This window comes from Thalassophryne amazonica, chromosome 1 (genome assembly GCF_902500255.1).
Source record: "Thalassophryne amazonica chromosome 1, fThaAma1.1, whole genome shotgun sequence".
NCBI lineage: Eukaryota > Metazoa > Chordata > Actinopteri > Batrachoidiformes > Batrachoididae > Thalassophryne > Thalassophryne amazonica.
Genome location: NC_047103.1, coordinates 103,076,959 through 103,095,300, shown reverse-complemented (window position 1 = coordinate 103,095,300; position 18,342 = coordinate 103,076,959). Strand labels below are relative to the sequence as shown.

Here is an 18,342-nt window from a genome sequence, read left to right as displayed (position 1 = left end):
GCAAGGTGGTGTTTTCACCGACAAAACCCGCCCCTCGAGGTTAAATGCCCAGATGATCGACCTTGAGAATTCATTAGGTTTACTCAAGTTTCGCTGCTCTACACTCTACTGTGTGTGTGATACACTGACTAAGCACCTCTTACAATCTTCCTTCAAAAATCCCAAACTATCCTCATACAATATAATTATAAGCTAATGAACCCTGAATCAGATTACCGTGTGTGCAAGGTGACTTTAACAGTGTTTACAGTCTCGTTGTTATATGTAGCTAGCAATGAAGTTACGTACTTAGCCGATAAGCTAGTGTTAGCTTTCGTTCAAAACTTACCATTCTTTGTGTAACTTCAAATGTCGAATGAAGTTGGAAGCTGTCGCGTCTCTGTCTGTAATCTTTGACGCGCATGTTTTACATACTGCAATTTGTTTTTGTTGACCACCTCAGTTTTATACCCAAACAAAACTATCTTTGGTATCATTTTTGCCTACTCCTGCTTTGCTGTTTCTTCTTCTTCATTGGTTATCCCGACTGGTTGGATGCTGTCAGCTTAAAACAATGTGGATCAAATTTGAGTGAATGTTGTGCCGACAGCGCACTTGCTGTCTCTCTCTCACACACACATTTTTTCTCTCTCTCTCTCTCTCCCTCTCTCTCTCTCTCTCTCTCTCTCTCTCTCTCTCTCACTCACACACACACACATGCACAGGCAAGAGAGATTTTTAATCTTTGGGTTTGGAGAAATAGAGTGAGAAGCTTGGTCATCCATGGGGAGCTTGGAGTAGAGCCGCTGCTCCTTCGCGTTGAAAGGAGACAGCTGAGGTGGTTTGGGCATCTGGTAAGGATGCCCCCTGGGAACCTACCTAGGGAGATGTTCCAGGCACGCCCATCTGGGAGGAGACCCCGGGAAAGACCCAGGATTGGTGGAGAGATTATATCTCCACATTGGCCTGGGAATGCCTTGGGATCCCCCAGTCAGAGGTGGTGATGTATAACCCCAATTCCAATGAAGTTGGGATGTTGTGTAAAATGTAAATAAAAACTGAATACAATGATTTGCAAATCCCCTTCAACTTATATTCAATTGAATACACCACAAAGACAAGATATTTAATGTTCAAACTGATAATCTTTATTGTTTTTGTGCAAATATTTGCTCATTTTGAAATGGATGCCTGCAACACATTTCAAAAAAGTTGAGACGGGGCAACATAAGACTGGGAAAGTTGATGAATACTCAAAGAACACCTAATTGGAAACAGGTGAGTGTCATGATTGGGTATAAAAGGAGCATCCCCAAAAGGCTCAGCCATTCACAAGCAAAGATGGGGTGAGGATCATCACTTTGTGAACAACTGCATGAAAAAAATAGTCCAACAGTTTAAGAACAATGTTTCTCAATGTTCAATTGCAAGGAATTTAGGGATTCCATCATCTACAGTCCATAATATAATCAGAAGATTCAGAGAATCTGGAGAACTGTCTACACGTAAGCAGCAAGGCCGAAAACCAACATTGAATGCTCGTGACCTTCTATCCCTCAGGTGGCACTGCATTAAAAAAACAACATCATTGTGTAAAGGATCTTACCACGTGAGCTCAGGAACACTTCAGAAAACCATTGTCAGTTAACACAATTTGTCGCTACATCTACAACTGCAATTTAAAACTCCACCATGCAAAGTGAAAGCCATACATCAACAACATCCAGAAATTCCGCCGCCTTCTCTGGGCCCAAGCTCATTTGAAATGGACAGACGCAAAGTGGAAAGGCGTGCTGTGGTCTGATGAGTCCACATTTTCAAATTGTTTTTGGAAATCATGGACGTTGTGTCCTCCGGACAATAAAGGAAGAAGACCATCCACATTGTTATCAGCGCAAAGTTCAAAAGCCAGCATCTGTGATGGTATGAGGGTGTGTTTGTGCCCATGGCATGGGCAACTTACACTTCTGTGATGGCACCATCAATGCTGAAAGGTACATCCAGGTTTTGGAGGAACACATGCTGCCATCCAAGCAACGTCTTTTTCAGGGACGTCTCTGCTTATTTCAGCAAGACAATGCCAAGCCACATTCTGCACGTGTTACAACAGTGTGGCTTCATAGTAAAAGAGTGCAGGTACTAGACTGGCCTGCCTGCAGTCCAGACCTGTCACTCATTGAAAATGTGTGGCGCATTATGAAGCACAAAATACGACAACAGAGACCCCGGACTGTTGAACAACTGAAGTCGTACATCAAGCAAGAATGGGAAACAATTCCACATACAAAGCTTCAACAATTAGTGTCCTCAGTTCCCAAACGCTTATTGAGTGTTGTTAGAAGGAAAGGTGATGTAACAGAGTGGTAAACATACCACTGTCCCAGCTTTTTCGAAATGTGTTGCAGGCATCCATTTCAAAATGAGTAAATATTCACACAAAAACAATAAAGTTTATCAGTTTGAACATTAAATATCTTGTCTTTGTGCTGTATTCAATTGAATATAGATTGAAGAGGATTTGCAAATCATTGTATTGTGTTTCTATACTCAACAAAAATATAAACGCAACACTTTTGGTTTTGCTCCTATTTTGTATGAGATGAACTCAAAGATCTAAAACTTTTTCCACATACACAATATCACCATTTCCCTCAAATATTGTTCACAAACCAGTCTAAATCTGTGATAGTGAGCACTTCTCCTTTGCTGAGATAATCCATCCCACCTCACAGGTGTGCCATATCAAGATGCTGATTAGACACCATGATTAGTGCACAGGTGTGCCTTAGACTGTCCACAATAAAAGGCCACTCTGAAAGATGCAGTTTTGTTTTATTGGGGGGGGGATACCAGTCAGTATCTGGTGTGACCACCATTTGCCTCATGCAGTGCAACACATCTCCTTCGCATCATCCGTGAAGAGAACACCTCTCCAACGTGCCAAACGCCAGCGAATGTGAGCATTTGCCCACTCAAGTCGGTTACGATGATGAACTGGAGTCAGGTCGAGACCCCGATGAGGACGACGAGCATGCAGATGAGCTTCCCTGAGACGGTTTCTGACAGTTTGTGCAGAAATTCTTTGGTTATGCAAACCGATTGTTTCAGCAGCTGTCCGAGTGGCTGGTCTCAGACGATCTTGGAGGTGAACATGCTGGATGTGGAGGTCCTGGGCTGGTGTGGTTACACGTGGTCTGCGGTTGTGAGGCTGGTTGGATGTACTGCCAAATTCTCTGAATTGCCTTTGGAGACGGCTTATGGTAGAGAAATGAACATTCAATACACGAGCAACAGCTCTGGTTGACATTCCTGCTGTCAGCATGCCAATTGCACGCTCCCTCAAATCTTGCGACATCTGTAGCATTGTGCTGTTGTGATAAGACTGCACCTTTCAGTGGCCTTTTATTGTGGGCAGTCTAAGGCACACCTGTGCACTAATCATGGTGTCTAATCAGCATCTTGATATGGCACACCTGTGAGGTGGAATGGATTATCTCAGCAAAGGAGAAGTGCTCACTATCACAGATTTAGACTGGTTTGTGAACAATATTTGAGGGAAATGGTGATATTGTGTATGTGGAAAAAGTTTTAGATCTTTGAGTTCATCTCATACAAAATGGGAGCAAAACCAAAAGTTGTTATGTATTAGACGCAGCTCGGAGAACCGACCAGCGTTTGAAGGACCCAGTATGAAATAAGCAGAGCACGGTACAAAGGCTAACTGAATTTAATACATAACAGTGATACAAAAAATAACAAAAGAAAGCGCGGTCTGGCGTGGTGCGCTCCCAGCAGCGCTAACGGTCCGGAGCCAGAAGCTGTTCGGACCCAAGGACCCCGCCGACACCCCCCAGGTGGCCGCAACAAACCGAGTCTGTGAAAGAAGGAACCATTATGTGAGTCCACACTCTACACACTCTACACACAGAGAGATCTTTGAGTTCATCTCATACCAAATGGGAGCAAAACCAAAAGTGTTGCGTTTATATTTTTGTATTTACATTTTACACAACTTCATTGGAATTGGGGTTGTAGCCCGGGAAAGGGAAGTCTGGGGTCCCCTGCGAGAGCTGTTGCCCCCGTGACCTGATCCTGAATAAGCAGTTGAAGATTATGATGATGATCATGATAATGATGATGGTGGGTTTGGGGAAAGTCTTTTCAAGTCAAAAGGGTCAAGTCCAAGTGAAGTCACGAGTCACTGATGTTAAAGGCCAAGTTGAGTTGCATGTCTTTTTAGATTTTTTTCAAGTCAAGTCCAAAGTCATCAAATTCACAACTTGAGTCTGACTCAAATCCAAGTCCCGTGACTCGAGTCCACACCTCTGGATGTAACATTTAATCATAATCTAATTTCAGGTTCAGATATCCCGTGTGCATTGACACGCAGTGTTTTCAAATAGGTGCAATGTTCATGACTAGTTCATGCAAGTGGCATGAAATTAATGCGTGCAACAAATTTTGAATATTTCAAAAATTTCTTTGCACACTAGCACACAGCTGTGCACAGTTGATGCCCAGTTTACAACAGTTTACTACATTACTACCATGCAGGGAAAAAAACAGTTTGCTACATTGCCATGAAAAAAAACCAAAAAAAAAACAGTTTTCTACATTGCCATGAAAAAAAAAAAAAAGTTTGCTACATTACCATGAACAAAAAAAAAAAGTTTGCTACATTACCATGAAAATAAATGAATAAATAAAACCGAGCAGCCATTGGCCCATTTACTGAACTGCCCAGTGGGAAAAATCCCGGTACTCTCAATGGCCAATCTACCCATGGTTGTAGTGACCCCAAGTGAAAAGGGGAGAAGCCAAAATAATTTACTATACGAGTATATGGGAAATCTGTCAAACTCATTAAAATTTGGTGGTGATCTGAATCTGTTTTGAGACATTTAATTTAATCTTTTGTGGTTAAGATGGCAGCAATAGTTTTCTTTTCATTTATTTTCTATTTCCGTGTGACATTCTATTTTTTCATATCGGTCTGTTGTGTAACTAGTGTTGACCTGGTTACCAGACCCACTTCAGAGTTTATGTGAATAGCCCACTTTCACACAATAATAACCTGACTATAATTATATTATCTCTTAGAATCATTTATTAAGAAGGTGTATGGAGGGAAGATGGAGGAGCAGCTTGCCCGGAACAGCGTCAGGGACATGTGGAGAGGCTTCAAGACCACCTCCGGATTTGAGCAGGGTGCCAGCAGGACTGCAGATGGGGATTCTCGGTTCGCAGAGGAGCTAAACAGCTACTTTAACCGTTTTGGCTCCTCCACGCCTGCCCCCCTGCCTGCTCCCGGCCCTCCACATGTCTCCAGCAGCCAGCCCTCCAATCCCTCTGACCCCCCACCTTCTACCCCCAGTCACTCCCACTGCACCCCGGACCTCGTCCCTCCTCCCCCGCGACTGTATTCAGCACCAGCCCACCTCAGCTCCCCCCTCCCCCTCCCCCCTCACTGTAACTCCAACCAAGGTGAGAGGTCAGCTCCTGCAGCTGAAGCAGAGGAAAGCAGCAGGACCTGAAGGGATCTCCCCGAGGCTGCTGAGGACCTGTGCAGATGAGCTCTGTGAGGTCCTCAGCCACATCTTCAACATGAGCCTCTGCCTGGGGGTGGTCCCCACCCTGTGGAAGACCTCCTGTGTGGTCCCGGTTCCCAAAACACCGCACACCAAGGATCTGGCCCACTACAGACCAGTTGCCCTGACCTCCCACCTCATGAAGACCATGGAACGGCTCGTCCTGTCTCACCTCCACACCGTGGTGAGCGACACCCTGGACCCACTGCAGTTCGCCTACAGGCCCAACATCGGGGTAGATGATGCTGTCATCTACCTACTGCAGCGAGTGCTCACCCACCTGGAGACAGGTGGGAGCGCTGTGAGAGTCATGTTCTTTGATTTCTCCAGTGCTTTCAACACCATAAGACCAGCGCTGCTGCGGGGGAACCTGGAGGACGCAGGTGTGGATGGACACCTCGCCGCCTGGACCATCGACTACCTCACTGACCACCCGCAGTACGTGCGGCTGCGCGGTTGTCAGTCTGAGGCGGTAAGGTGCAGCACCAGTGCCCCCCAGGGCACCATCCGCTCGCCTTTCCTCTTCCCCCTCTACACCTCGGAACAGCTGCCTCCAGAAGTTCTCTGATGACTCCGCCATTGTGGGTCACGTGTCTGAGGAGAACGAGCTGGAGTACCAGTCGGTCATTACAGACTTCGTGGACTGGTGTGAGCGCAACTACTTGTGTCTCAACACCAGTAAGACGAAGGAGATGGTGATCGACTTCAGGAGGAAACCACCACCTCATCCACCGGTGAACATCCAGGGGGAGGACATAAAGACTGTGGACAGTCTCAAATACCTGGGTGTTCACCTCAACAGCAAACTGGACTGGACTCACAACACTAAAGCCCTGTACAAGAAAGGCCAGAGTCGACTCCACCTCCTGAGGAGACTGAGATCCTTCGGAGTGAGCAGGCCTCTGCTTAAGACCTTCTACGACTCTGTTGTAGCCTCTGCTCTCCTCTATGCAGTTGTCTGTTGGGCCCCGGGCAGCACAGAGTGGGAGAGAAAGAGACTGAACAAGCTGGTCAGGAAGTCCAGCTCTGTCCTGGGCTGTCCTCTGGACTCTCTGGAGGAGGTGGCAGAGAGGAGGGTGTTAACCAAGCTCAAATCCATCATGAACAACTCCTCTCACCCTCTGCACCAGACTGTAGTGGAGCTGACCAGCTCATTCAGTGACAGGCTGAGGTACCCTCAGTGCAAGAAGGAACGATACCGCAGGTCGTTCTTCCCTGTTGCTGGCAGACTGTACAATAACACTGTGAAATAACCACATGCAATAATATGTCCACAAATCATGTGCTATAACAACTTGTTTACAAATCCCAGCACTAATGTCACCTTATCACATCGAAACTCCATTTCACATAACGTAAAGAAGATGCTCCTATCTCCTCTTCAATCCCAATCATGTTTATATATATATGCATATGTATATGTGTATGTGTGTGCATATATGTATGCTTGTATATGTATGTACATGTGTATATGCATATATATATATATATATATATATATATATATATATATATATATATATATATATATATATATATATATATATATATATATATATATACGAGGTCTATTAGAAAAGTATCCGACCTTATTATTTTTTTCAAAAACTATATGGATTTGAATCACGTGCGATTACATCAGACAAGCTTGAACCCTCGTGGGCATGCAAGAGTTTTTTCACGCCTGTCGGTTGCATCATTCGCCTGTGGGCAGGCTTTGAGTGAGGAGTGGTCCACCCCTCCCGTCTATTTTTTAATTGTTTAGGAGTGGCTCAGAGACTGCCGCTTTGCTTAATCAAAATTTTTTCAGAAACTGTAAGGCACATCCGAATGGACACCATTCGAGAAATTCAGCTGGATTTCGGTGAAAATTTTAAGGGCTGATGAGAGATTATGGAGTGTTACTGTCGTTTTAAGGACAACCCACGGAGCCGGAGGGCTCGCCGCGCTCCGAGCCGCTGTCGTCAGCCTGTTTCGAGCTGAAAACGTCCAAATTTAAGCCTCTGTTGACCCAGGATGTCGTGAGAGAACAGAGAAGTTTCAGAAGAGGACGGGATAAGCAGTTTATCCGGACATTCCACTGTTAAAGGAGATTTTTCAATGAAAGACATGCGGACGGATTCGCGCGTCGGCAGGCAGCCGCTCATGGCCCGGCGCCACAGAGAAACACCTCCGTGTTGATAACCATTCGTAAAATTCAGGTGGCTTTCGATGGTTTTCAGTCGAGTGAGTATCCGAGAAACTGTTTAACAGCTGGGCATGTTCAAACTTGTCCCGTAACGCTTCCAACGGAGGTGTTTCTCTGTATATATATATATATATATATATATATATATATATATATATATATATATATATATATATATATATACGAGGTCTGTCAATAAAGTACAGGTCCTTTTTATTTTTTTCAAAAACTATATGGATTTCATTCATATGTTTTTACGTCAGACATGCTTGAAGCCTCGTGCGCATGCGTGAGTTTTTCCACGCCTGTCGGTGACGTCATTCGCCTGTGAGCACTCCTTGTGGGAGGAGTCGTCCAGCCCCTCGTTGGAATTCCTTTGTCTGAGAAGTTGCTGAGAGACTGGCGCTTTGTTTGATCAAAATTTCACATTTCAGGCTCTACTGATCCAGGACATCGTGAGAGAACAGAGAAGTTTCAGAAGAAGTCGGTTTCAGCATTTTATCTGGATATTCCACTGTTAAAGGAGATTTTTTTAATGAAAGACGTGCGGACGGATTGCAGCGTCGGCTCGCAGCCGCCGCGACGCTCCGCCACAGGAAAAACACCTCTGTTGGAAGCCTTAAGGACAAGTTGGAACATGTCCAGCTGTTAAACAATTTCTCATATACTCACTCCACTGAAAGCCAACAAAAGCCGCCTGGATTTTACAAATGGTTATCAACACAGAGGTGTTTTTCCTGTGCTGCCTCACCGCGTCGGCTGCGTCCCGACGCGCGGACCCGTCCGCACGTCTTTCATTAAAAAAATCTCCTTTAACAGTGGAATATCCGGATAAAATGCTGAAACCGACTTCTTCTGAAACTTCTCTGTTCTCTCACGACGTCCTGGATCAATAGAGCCTGAAATGTGGAGGTTTTCAGCTTGAAACAGGCTGACAACGGCGCCTGAGAGTGCTGCGCGACGTCTCGCACAGTGGGAAGTCCTTAAAGCGACAGTATCACCTCAAAATCTCTCATCAGCCGTTACAATTTTCACTGAAAACCAGCTTAATTTTTCGAACCGTGTCCACTTCGATGTGTCTCAGGTTTAGAAAAAATTTTGATCAAACAAAGCGCCAGTCTCTCAGCAACTTCTCAGACAAAGGAATTCCGACGAGGGGCTGAACGACTCCTCCCACAAGGAGTGCTCACAGGCGAATGACGTCACCGACAGGCGTGGAAAAACTCACGCATGCGCACGAGGGTTCAAGCATGTCTGACGTAAAAACATATGAATGAAATCCATAGTTTTTGAAAAAAATAAAAAGGACCTATACTTTATGGACAGACTTTGTATATATATATATATATATATATATATATATATATATATATATATATATATATGTGTGTACGTGAGTGTGTATGTATGTGTGTATATGTGTGTATGTATGTATGTATATATGCATGTATGTGTGTATATATATATACATACATATTCTATTTCTACCTAATTTCTTATGTCTTGTACTGTTACAAATATTATTATTATTGCTTATCCTTGCACACGCTGTTTGATGAACATTTTCCTCTACTTGCACCCACCTTGTGTGTTTTTTTAAGAGCTGACGTAACATGTGAATTTCTCCTAAGTGAGATCAATAAATTTTATCTTCATGTATGTTTTTGTATTTGGTGGACCAGTAAAAGCCCCTCCCCCCGTCCTTTGAAGTTGTTCCTGCACTCGTGCTGAGAACTTCAAACATCTGGCTTCGTCGACGCGCGCTCTCGTTGTGCGCACGCGCTGTGCACCGCAGGCAGTGGACGCGAGAGAGAGAGAGAGAGAGAGAGAGAGAGAGAGAGAGAGAGAGAGAGAGAGAGAGAGAGAGAGAGGGGGATTTATCCCATTTATCCCATGGAGTGTGTTACAGCCGTATTTTCTCAGTCTTCCTGTCCACGATGCACTTTCGGATTTTAATAAAATGCGTGCGTGTTTCCAGATCGTCGCATTCCTGCTCTCAGTAAACTTTTGCTGGCAGCCGCTCCGAGCTCAGGGTGAGTCTGTGTGCCGTTTATTCCCCTGACTGCTTTTATTCCGTTCGGTGTCTGCTTCCACGTATTGGTTTGTGATAAAACAGCTCAGTCTCACACACATTTATACGTTTTTATTTATTTCCTAATTTCTTTTTAATGCAGTTTCACAGCTTGTTGATTCAGTGAGCAGACATCCTGTTGGCCTGATTTGTCTGCTGTTTGGAGCTCTACACCAAACTCCGTTCACAATTCCTCCAATATTACATTCCCGTCCCGACTGGATAACTTTAACACGAATGGCCATTATTAAATATTGTGCTCTGTCTGACCAGAAAACGTATTTGATTTCAGTAAACTGTAGTTTTATTGTGTTAGCTACCGCCCACCGCGGACTGTCCCGGGTGGGAAATGCTCGTGAAACTAACGGGAATCCAGCTGTAAAAGTTGGATTTCAGCCTAATACATGAGTGGTTGTTGTATTGCCCGAGCCCGAATTGAAAAGCAAATTCCTGACATTTACTTAAATATCCGGCACCGGCATTTCAATAGCATATTTTTTGCCGAAAAGCAAAATACCAGATCTGTATTGTGAGTCTGCAATGACCGTTAGCACGACGCTGTGAGCGCGGCGGTGCGTGCGAGAGCGACTCAGACACTCAGGTCAAAAGTCTGCATGACGGATGTAACGTATTCATAAAGATACTGTGTCCCTGCAACAGTCTACTTTATAACGTGAAAACACATGAGTTGAAAGGGAAAAGTCAAACTCCCACATTAAAGCCAAATGTCTGCAGCCATTTGGCGCTTTGATGTTGTTTTTGTTTGTTTCACGTTCATACTCCCTGTAGAAAATGTAGATAAATGTGCTTTAATTAGTTAAGTATAATTAGTTCAGTAAATATGAGCCGTTTACTTTCCCACGTTTTTATAAAATACACTGTGATTCCACTAACATTTATCAGAAACACATGGTGAACCCTACACAGTAAAATAAGTTAAAGTTGCTTATCAAACCTTGTTGTCGTGGCACATGTGTGCTAATTGAGTGTTTTGCTTTGGTTTGTTTGAGGTTTTGCTGAGGTGTGTATTGGATTGTCAGCTGGCCTTCAAATAGCTTTTACTTGTTAATTCATCACTTTGTGAGTTGTTGTTTCTCTTTGCCAGTCTGGGCCGTTGTTTTCAACATGATGCTGGGGTCACACTTTGATCTTCACATGGGTGCGGGATGTGGATCTGCTCTGCTTAAATATGACTCCCCCACACACATCTGCATGAAACATGAAAGAAACAGAGCTCTCAGATGTTCATTTGGGGTGCACATTGTTTCCCAGAGGCTTAACCACGGTCTGTGGAACTGTAGGTGTGACAAACATCACCATGTGGAAGACAGAGACCACCCATTGATGCCAGCCCACTAAACATTAGACGTCTTATGGATGTTCTGTGAACCCTACAAATGCAATTTAAACATGATCTACATGTCAGTAAGACGCCTAATGCTTAGTGGGAGCAGGATCATCATCATCTCACCTGTCCCCTTCTGATAGATTTTAGACATGTGAATATTTCCTACAAATATCAACTGCCATGTGAATTGCTGTCCTTTTCTTTCATGTTGTGATTACGTAGTGTGGTCATGAGAGAATGCATCTGGAACCAATTAGACTCCTTAAAGTGGAAGGGGGAGGAGAGGAATGAAAGGTGGCCCTTTTCTTTCCATGTCCAGTCATGGGTCTGAGGGGGCCTCTAATTATTTCTCAGAACTTGATGCAATAAAATACATATCATTAGACGGCCAGTACTCGATACGTATCACAATATCAATGCATTTATATGCGCTCAATATTGCTTCCATGAATCTTATGTACATACCGTGCATCCGGAAAGTATTCACAGCACTTTACTTTTTCCACATTTTATGTTACAGTCTTATTCCAAAATGGATTAAATTCATTTTTTTCTCAAAATTCTACACACAGTAGCCCCTAATGACAGTATGGAAAAAGTTTTTTTTTTAAATTTTTGCAAATTTGTTGAAAAAAAACAAAAACTAAGAAATCACACGTACGTACATATTCACAGCTCATAACTGAGCTCAGGTGCATCCTGTTTTCACTGATCAGCTTTGAGATGTTGCTACAGCTTAATTGGAGTCCACCTGGGTAAATTCATTTGATTGGACATGATTTGGAAAGGCACACATCTGTCTACATATAAAGTCCCACAGTTGATAGTGAATGCCAGAGCACAAACCAAACATGAAGTTGGAGGAATTGTCTGTAGACCTCTGAGATAGGATTGTCTCGAATCTGGGGGAGGGTACAGAAACATTTCTGCTGCTGCTTTGCACAGTGGCCTCCATCATTCATAAATGGAAGAAGTTCAGATCCACCTGGACTCGCCCGTCTAAACTGAGCGATCGGTGCAGAAGGGCCTTAGGGAGGTGACCAAGAACCCGATGGTCACTCTGTCAGAGCTCCAGCATTCCTCTGTGGAGAGAGGAGAACCTTCCAGAAGGACAGTCATCTCTGCAGCAATCCACCAATCAGGCCTGTATGGTAGAGTGGCCAGATGGAAGCCACTCCTTAGTAAAAGGCACATGGCAGCCCACTGGGAGTTTGCCAGAAGGCACCTGAAGGACTCTCGGACCATGAGAAACAAATTTTTCTGGTCTGATGAGACAAAGATTGAACTCTTTGGTGAGAATGCCAAGCGTCATGTTTGGAGGAAACCAGTCACCATCCCTACAGTGAAGCATGGTGGTGGCAACATCATGCTGTGGGGATGTTGTTAAGCAGCAGGAACTGGGAGACTACTCAGGATTGAGGGAAAGATGAATGCAGCAATGTACAGAGACATGATGGATGAAAATCTGCTCCAGAGTGCTCTTGACCTCACACTGGGGCGATGGTTCATTTTTCAGCAGGACAGTGACCCTAAGCACACAGCCAAGATATCAAAGGAGTGGCTTCAGGACAACTCTGTGAATGTTTTTGAGTGGTCCAGCCAGAGCCCAGACATGAATACGATTGAACATCTCTGGAGAGATCTGAAAATGGTGCTCCCCATTCAGTCTGATGGAGCTTGAGGAATGCGCAAAACTGCCTAAAGCTAGGTGCACCAAGCTTGTGGCATCATATTCAAAAAGACTTGAGGCTGTAATTGCTGCCAAAGGTGCAGCAGCAAAGTTTTGAGCAAAGAGTGTGAATATGTACGAGTACATACATGTGATGTTGTGGATTTTTATTTTTTAAAAATTATGCAAAACAAAAAAAAACTTTTTTCATGTTGTCATTATGGGGTGTCGTGAGTAGAATTTTGAGGGAAAAAATGAATTTACTCCATTGTGGAATAAGGCTGTAACATAAAAAAAATGTGGAAATGTGAAGTGCTGTGAATACTTTCTGGATGCACTGTACTTGCCTAAATTGTAATGTGTAACATTAGTGTCTAACCCATCTGTTAAATATTTTAGTGGCAGTGTGGTGGCTCAACCCAGTGTAATGGCAGTTCGTGATACTGGGTTATGACAAGTACATTAATCTATGCACAGTAAAATTTACTCTGATGAGATAACATGTGGTCCCAGTCCAAGTAAATCAACTCAGCATGGTGTAAAATCAACTCTGATTGGAGTAGAACCACTTGAATTGACAAGACGGTGTTGCTGACTGAACGGTCCCCCCTAAAAATTGATCCGCCCTGCCTTCACTGCGCATGAGTCAGCTGCAGTTCACCGATTATCACCTCGTCTATGTTTAAAACTGCAGTCCAGTCATCATTTATCTCAGCAACAGATATCTGAAGTTTTTGTACAACAATCATTTCCACATAAATTCAGCATTATTTCATCATAAAAGACAGAGGAAGCGATCAGAGCTGCTAGCTGTTGCCTTCACTGCACGTCCGTCATTTCAGAGTGTCACAGATTATTGCCTTGTTTCTGCTCAAAATGGCCTTGTTTCTGCTTAAAACTGACTTTAGAATAATTTAAGAGGTTTTACCTTGTCATGTGATGTTAATAATCACATTAATCCATTTGATCGCTTTGGGTGAAGGGAGTCTGTCTCAGAGGAGCTGCTGTGGTCGTATTTTACTCTATTTACCTTGGGACCAAATGTTACTTAGCAGAGTATACGAGGTCTGTCCATAAAGTATAGGTCCTTTTTACTTTTTTCAAAAACTATATGGATTTTATTCATATGTTTTTACGTCAGACATGCTTGAACCCTTGTGCGCATGCGTGATTTTTTCCACGCCTGTCGGTGACGTCATTCGCCTGTGAGCACTCCTTGTGGGATGAGTCGTCCAGCCCCTCGTCGGAATTCCTTTGTCCGAGAAGTTGCTGAGAGACTGGCGCTTTGTTTGATCAAAATGTTTTCTAAACCTGTGAGACACATTGAAGTGGACATGGTTCGAAAAATTAAGCTGGTTTTCAGTGAAAATTTTAACGGCTGATGAGAGATTTTGAGGTGACACTGTCGCTTTAAGGACTTCCCACAGTGCGAGACGTCGCGCAGCGCTCTCAGGCGGCGTCATCAGCCTGTTTCAAGCTTAAAACCTCCACATTTCAGGCTCTATTGATCCAGGACGTCGTGAGAGAACAGAGAAGTTTCAGAAGAAGTCGGTTTCAGCATTTTATCCAAATATTCCACTGTTAAAGGAGATTTTTTTAATGAAAGACGTGCGGACGGGACCGCGCGTCGGCTCGCAGCCGCCGCGACACTCCGCCACAGGAAAAACACCTCTGTTGGAAGCCTTAAGGACAAGTTGGAACATGTCCAGCTGTTAAACAATTTCTCATATACTCACTCCACTGAAAGCCATCAAAAGCCGCCTGGATTTTACAAATGGTTATCAACACGGAGGTGTTTTTCCTGTGCCGCCGCACCGCGTCTTGCTCCAATTAAAAAAAAAACCTCTGGTGTGCCGTGGTCACTGCTGTATCACTGTATTACGTTACTAAGCCATATATATTGATTTATAACAGAAAACTGTCAAAAGGGGGAATAAATGTAAGTGTAAAGATGATTGAATATATCAGAGCAGTAAACTGATCAGTGCGTGTGTGAATGCACATTGACTCCTCATGTGCGGTTATTTCAACCAGCTGCAGCTGATCCACAATGTGAATTCTCTGTCTTCCAGAACAGCTCTTTATATAATCTTTTAAATTATCTCCCTGTTGCCACATGTACATAAGGGCTGGATTGTCATTCCTACACTCATATTGTTATATTTCATAAAAAATAATAAGCGCACGCAGCAGCTGCTGCTGCCGCTAATGCTAAGATTAATTCTTCCCTGTGCCTGAGCCCACTGAACCTGACTCCTGACTTTAGCTGCTGTTCATTGTCATACTATCCATGAGAAAAATCATCCGGAATATCCATATTGCGACCAAAACACACTTCTCGCATTTTCATCTTTTCCTCTGCGGACAGTTCTTGGGCTGCGCGTGCTATGACGTCATTTGTTTACGCATAGCGGGTGGGTATAGCCAAGTACCGTTGACGTAAATCTATGATACAGGCCCAGTAACGTAAAGTGATAATAATATTGAATAACTAATATTTTGCTATATTTTCCAGTATTTCTTTTTCTTTCTTTTTTATTTTTATTTTTTTGATAACTCTCACATCCGAGGGGGTGGGATTGATGACATGAGGGGGCGTCGCCCCCAAACGCCCCCTCGTGGCGCCGGGTCCGTGCCCTTCGTTAAGTGCCGTTTGACTGGGCCATTACTCAGCAAAATTTACTGTGTGGGTTTGTGCTGGGATTATGAAAATGGAGCACTTTTCATGATGGGGGGACGAATTCATTTCATGACGGGGTATGAAATGTGGGGTGACGGGGGGTCTGGGATGGGGTTGGTCAGGGTTAGAGGAGGGTAGGCACTAATGCTGTGGTTATGTTTAGAGTTCGGAGAAGTGGAAGATTATAAATAGCAAATAAAAAACATATCATGAAAATCCGGCGCTTTTTGAGATGGGGCACGAAAAAAACATGAGACTGGGCTGGGTGGCCAAGCAGCTCTCTTGTTTACAGAACAGAAAGTTTGTGGTTCAAGGCCACCCTGTCATGTGGAGTTGTGTCCGGAACTGCATCTGATGTAAAACGTGTGCCACATCAATCCAGTCTCACATTTTTTTTTGTGCTCCCGTCACGAAATGATTCAAATTTTCATGACAGAGTTTTTTTTAACTCACTATTACTAATCCTACTCCTACCCTACCTAACCTACAATTTAAATGTATTTATATAGTGACAAATCACAACATTAGGTCACCCTGAGTTAGCTAACAATGGTAAGGTCTAAAGATAAGGTACCTTGACACTTGCTTTTGTTCCTCGCACTGGCAGGCAATCTGGTGTGCCAATGAATAAGCTCATTGTAAACTGTGCGTGAGCTGTGCGCAGCTGCGTGTCCATGCGCAAAAAACATTGCTATGACGAATTGCGGATCAAATTCGTGCAACTGTCAAGGTGTCTTTATCCACCCCCTGAGCAAGCCTGTGTGCATAAACTCCCTCAGGCATTTTTTGATTATAGGAAGAAATTAGGGCTGCAGCAATCAATTATTTTAGTAATCGAGTATTCTATTGATTATTCTGGCGATTAATTGAGTAATCGGATAAAAAGTACTTTTGCGTTTTAAAACATTAACAGTCCAGGGCTCTCCCTAAGTAATGGCACAATGTCACTGCGTCATCACGGAGATTGTCAAATTTAGTGTATCCCTTTCTGTTTTCCTGGGTAATTATTTTTTCACATCTTTACAAGTTTTGGATCTTTCCTGGTGTCAGGAGCTTGGCCAAAGTCGGGCCAAAGTCTTGACATTTTGCTGAAATGACGATGGGTTGTGGCTTTCTGTTTTTTGTTTTCCCCAACTTGTAAAATGTAACCATTTCTATTTATTTATTAAGGTGGTGGACTGGGTCCCTGCATGAATTTCTTTTTAACACTCTCTCTGCGATTCAGCCAATGCATTTCATTTCCAGCTGGAGGTTGAACGTGCAGCTTCGCAGTCACAGTTTTTTTTATTATTATTATTATTATTATTTTATTTGAGTTCCCGTGTTTGTCAAGTGTGTGTTGCACAAAAAAGCGAAAATTAAAAAGCGAAATACTTATTGTGAGTCTAAGCAAAACACAGAAGAAAGAGTGGACTTCTTCCAGAGACTGTCTGTGGCCGGGACGGAGCTGTGTGAGGGCAGTGCTGAGCCGCTCACACCAGGCAGAGAGAGACAGCAGCCGGCCGCCGCATGTAGAGCGGCCAGCTGTGTTTTTTTTTAATAAAACAAACACACTGCTTTGCTTTAAATGCACAGTAAGCTATTTCAGATGATCAGGGTGGACCGTCTTTTTCCTAAAAGGCTTTATTTCTTTCTGTTTGTCGCATTGGAAAGCTGTAGCTTTTGTGCTAATTTGATTAGCGCTTACGCTAATCTTCTTTTGTTTGTTTTTGTGGGGACGTTACAGCACCACACACAGGCCTGGCATATGTACTACAACGTTAAACGAAGCTTCGAGGCACAGAATTTGCGTCAAACATTTTTTGTAATCGAATTATTTGAATTACTCGACTAATCGTTTCAGCCCTAGAAAAAATCTCAAGCAGACCAAACTCAGTGTGACCATCTGCTCTGGCCATACTACCAATGACGGATTAACAAATGAAACAAAGTACAGAGAATTGTCAAACATGCAAGACAGAGGGCAACATCCTGATTGGCAGAAGCTTCCTCTAGCAATCACATGTAGCGTCTGTTAGAGTGCGCAACAGTTCGCTTCAGGACTGGGGCTGTTCTGTCACCTCCAGGTCCAGGAATCGACTAAGGGACCATATTCCTTGCTATCGTGATTGCCATGATGATGGCAGCTATTGTGTTCAATGTGTTGTGTGGGCCGCCAGAAGAGGAGGTACTGCTGGCCCACCACCAGAGGGCGCCCTGCCTGAAGTGCGGGCTTCAGGCACGAGAGGGCGCTGCCGCCACGGACACAGCCGGGGGTGACAGCTGTCACTCATTATCTCATGACAGCTGTCACCCATCTACACTTCATCATACTACTCCATAAAACCCGGACGTCATCTCCACCTCATTGCCGAGATATCATCTACCTGTGAAGGTAATTCTCTGCTAAACTGAAAACACTGACTAATAGTCTGAACTTCTTTGCAGCTGTTTTCCTGTAAGTGTTTCCTTATCTGTGGGAAAGGCGTTTGGTGTGATCAGCGACGGCTTCGCTTCACACTCCAACCAGATAAGTGGTTAACAGGAGCTGCACGAGTGTGTGATTAGAGGTGGAGGTGACTTTCCACCTTCTGACTGTTTTTGTTACTGGAGTTTTGTTACAGTACCAGATCCAACAGTCGGGGACGGTGATCACCTGGGAATTTGGGACTTGGCGGCTCCAGTATTCACCAGGTTCGGTGGCGGCGGAAATCGTATGGTTCCAGCTCTTCTCAGGACAGACGTCTTCTATCCTCGAGCCTGCCCACACGTCACCTTTGTGTATTGACTGCTATCATATTCTGAGATTGTCTGTATAGTCGTTGTGCACATTCACAACA

At 43.9% G+C, this 18,342-nt stretch overlaps 1 protein-coding gene across 1 annotated transcript in view; it reads left to right on the top strand.

The window, feature by feature from the left end:
• Positions 1-9,570: 9,570 nt before the first annotated feature.
• The window catches only part of reck (reversion-inducing-cysteine-rich protein with kazal motifs), a 508,306-nt gene continuing 499,534 nt past the window's right edge, over positions 9,571-18,342 (top strand). Inside the window, exon 1 of the mRNA XM_034173078.1 lies at positions 9,571-9,788. Within this exon, the coding sequence (XP_034028969.1) occupies positions 9,716-9,788 (73 nt within the window). The 5' untranslated portion in view covers positions 9,571-9,715. The remainder of the gene's footprint in view (positions 9,789-18,342) is intronic.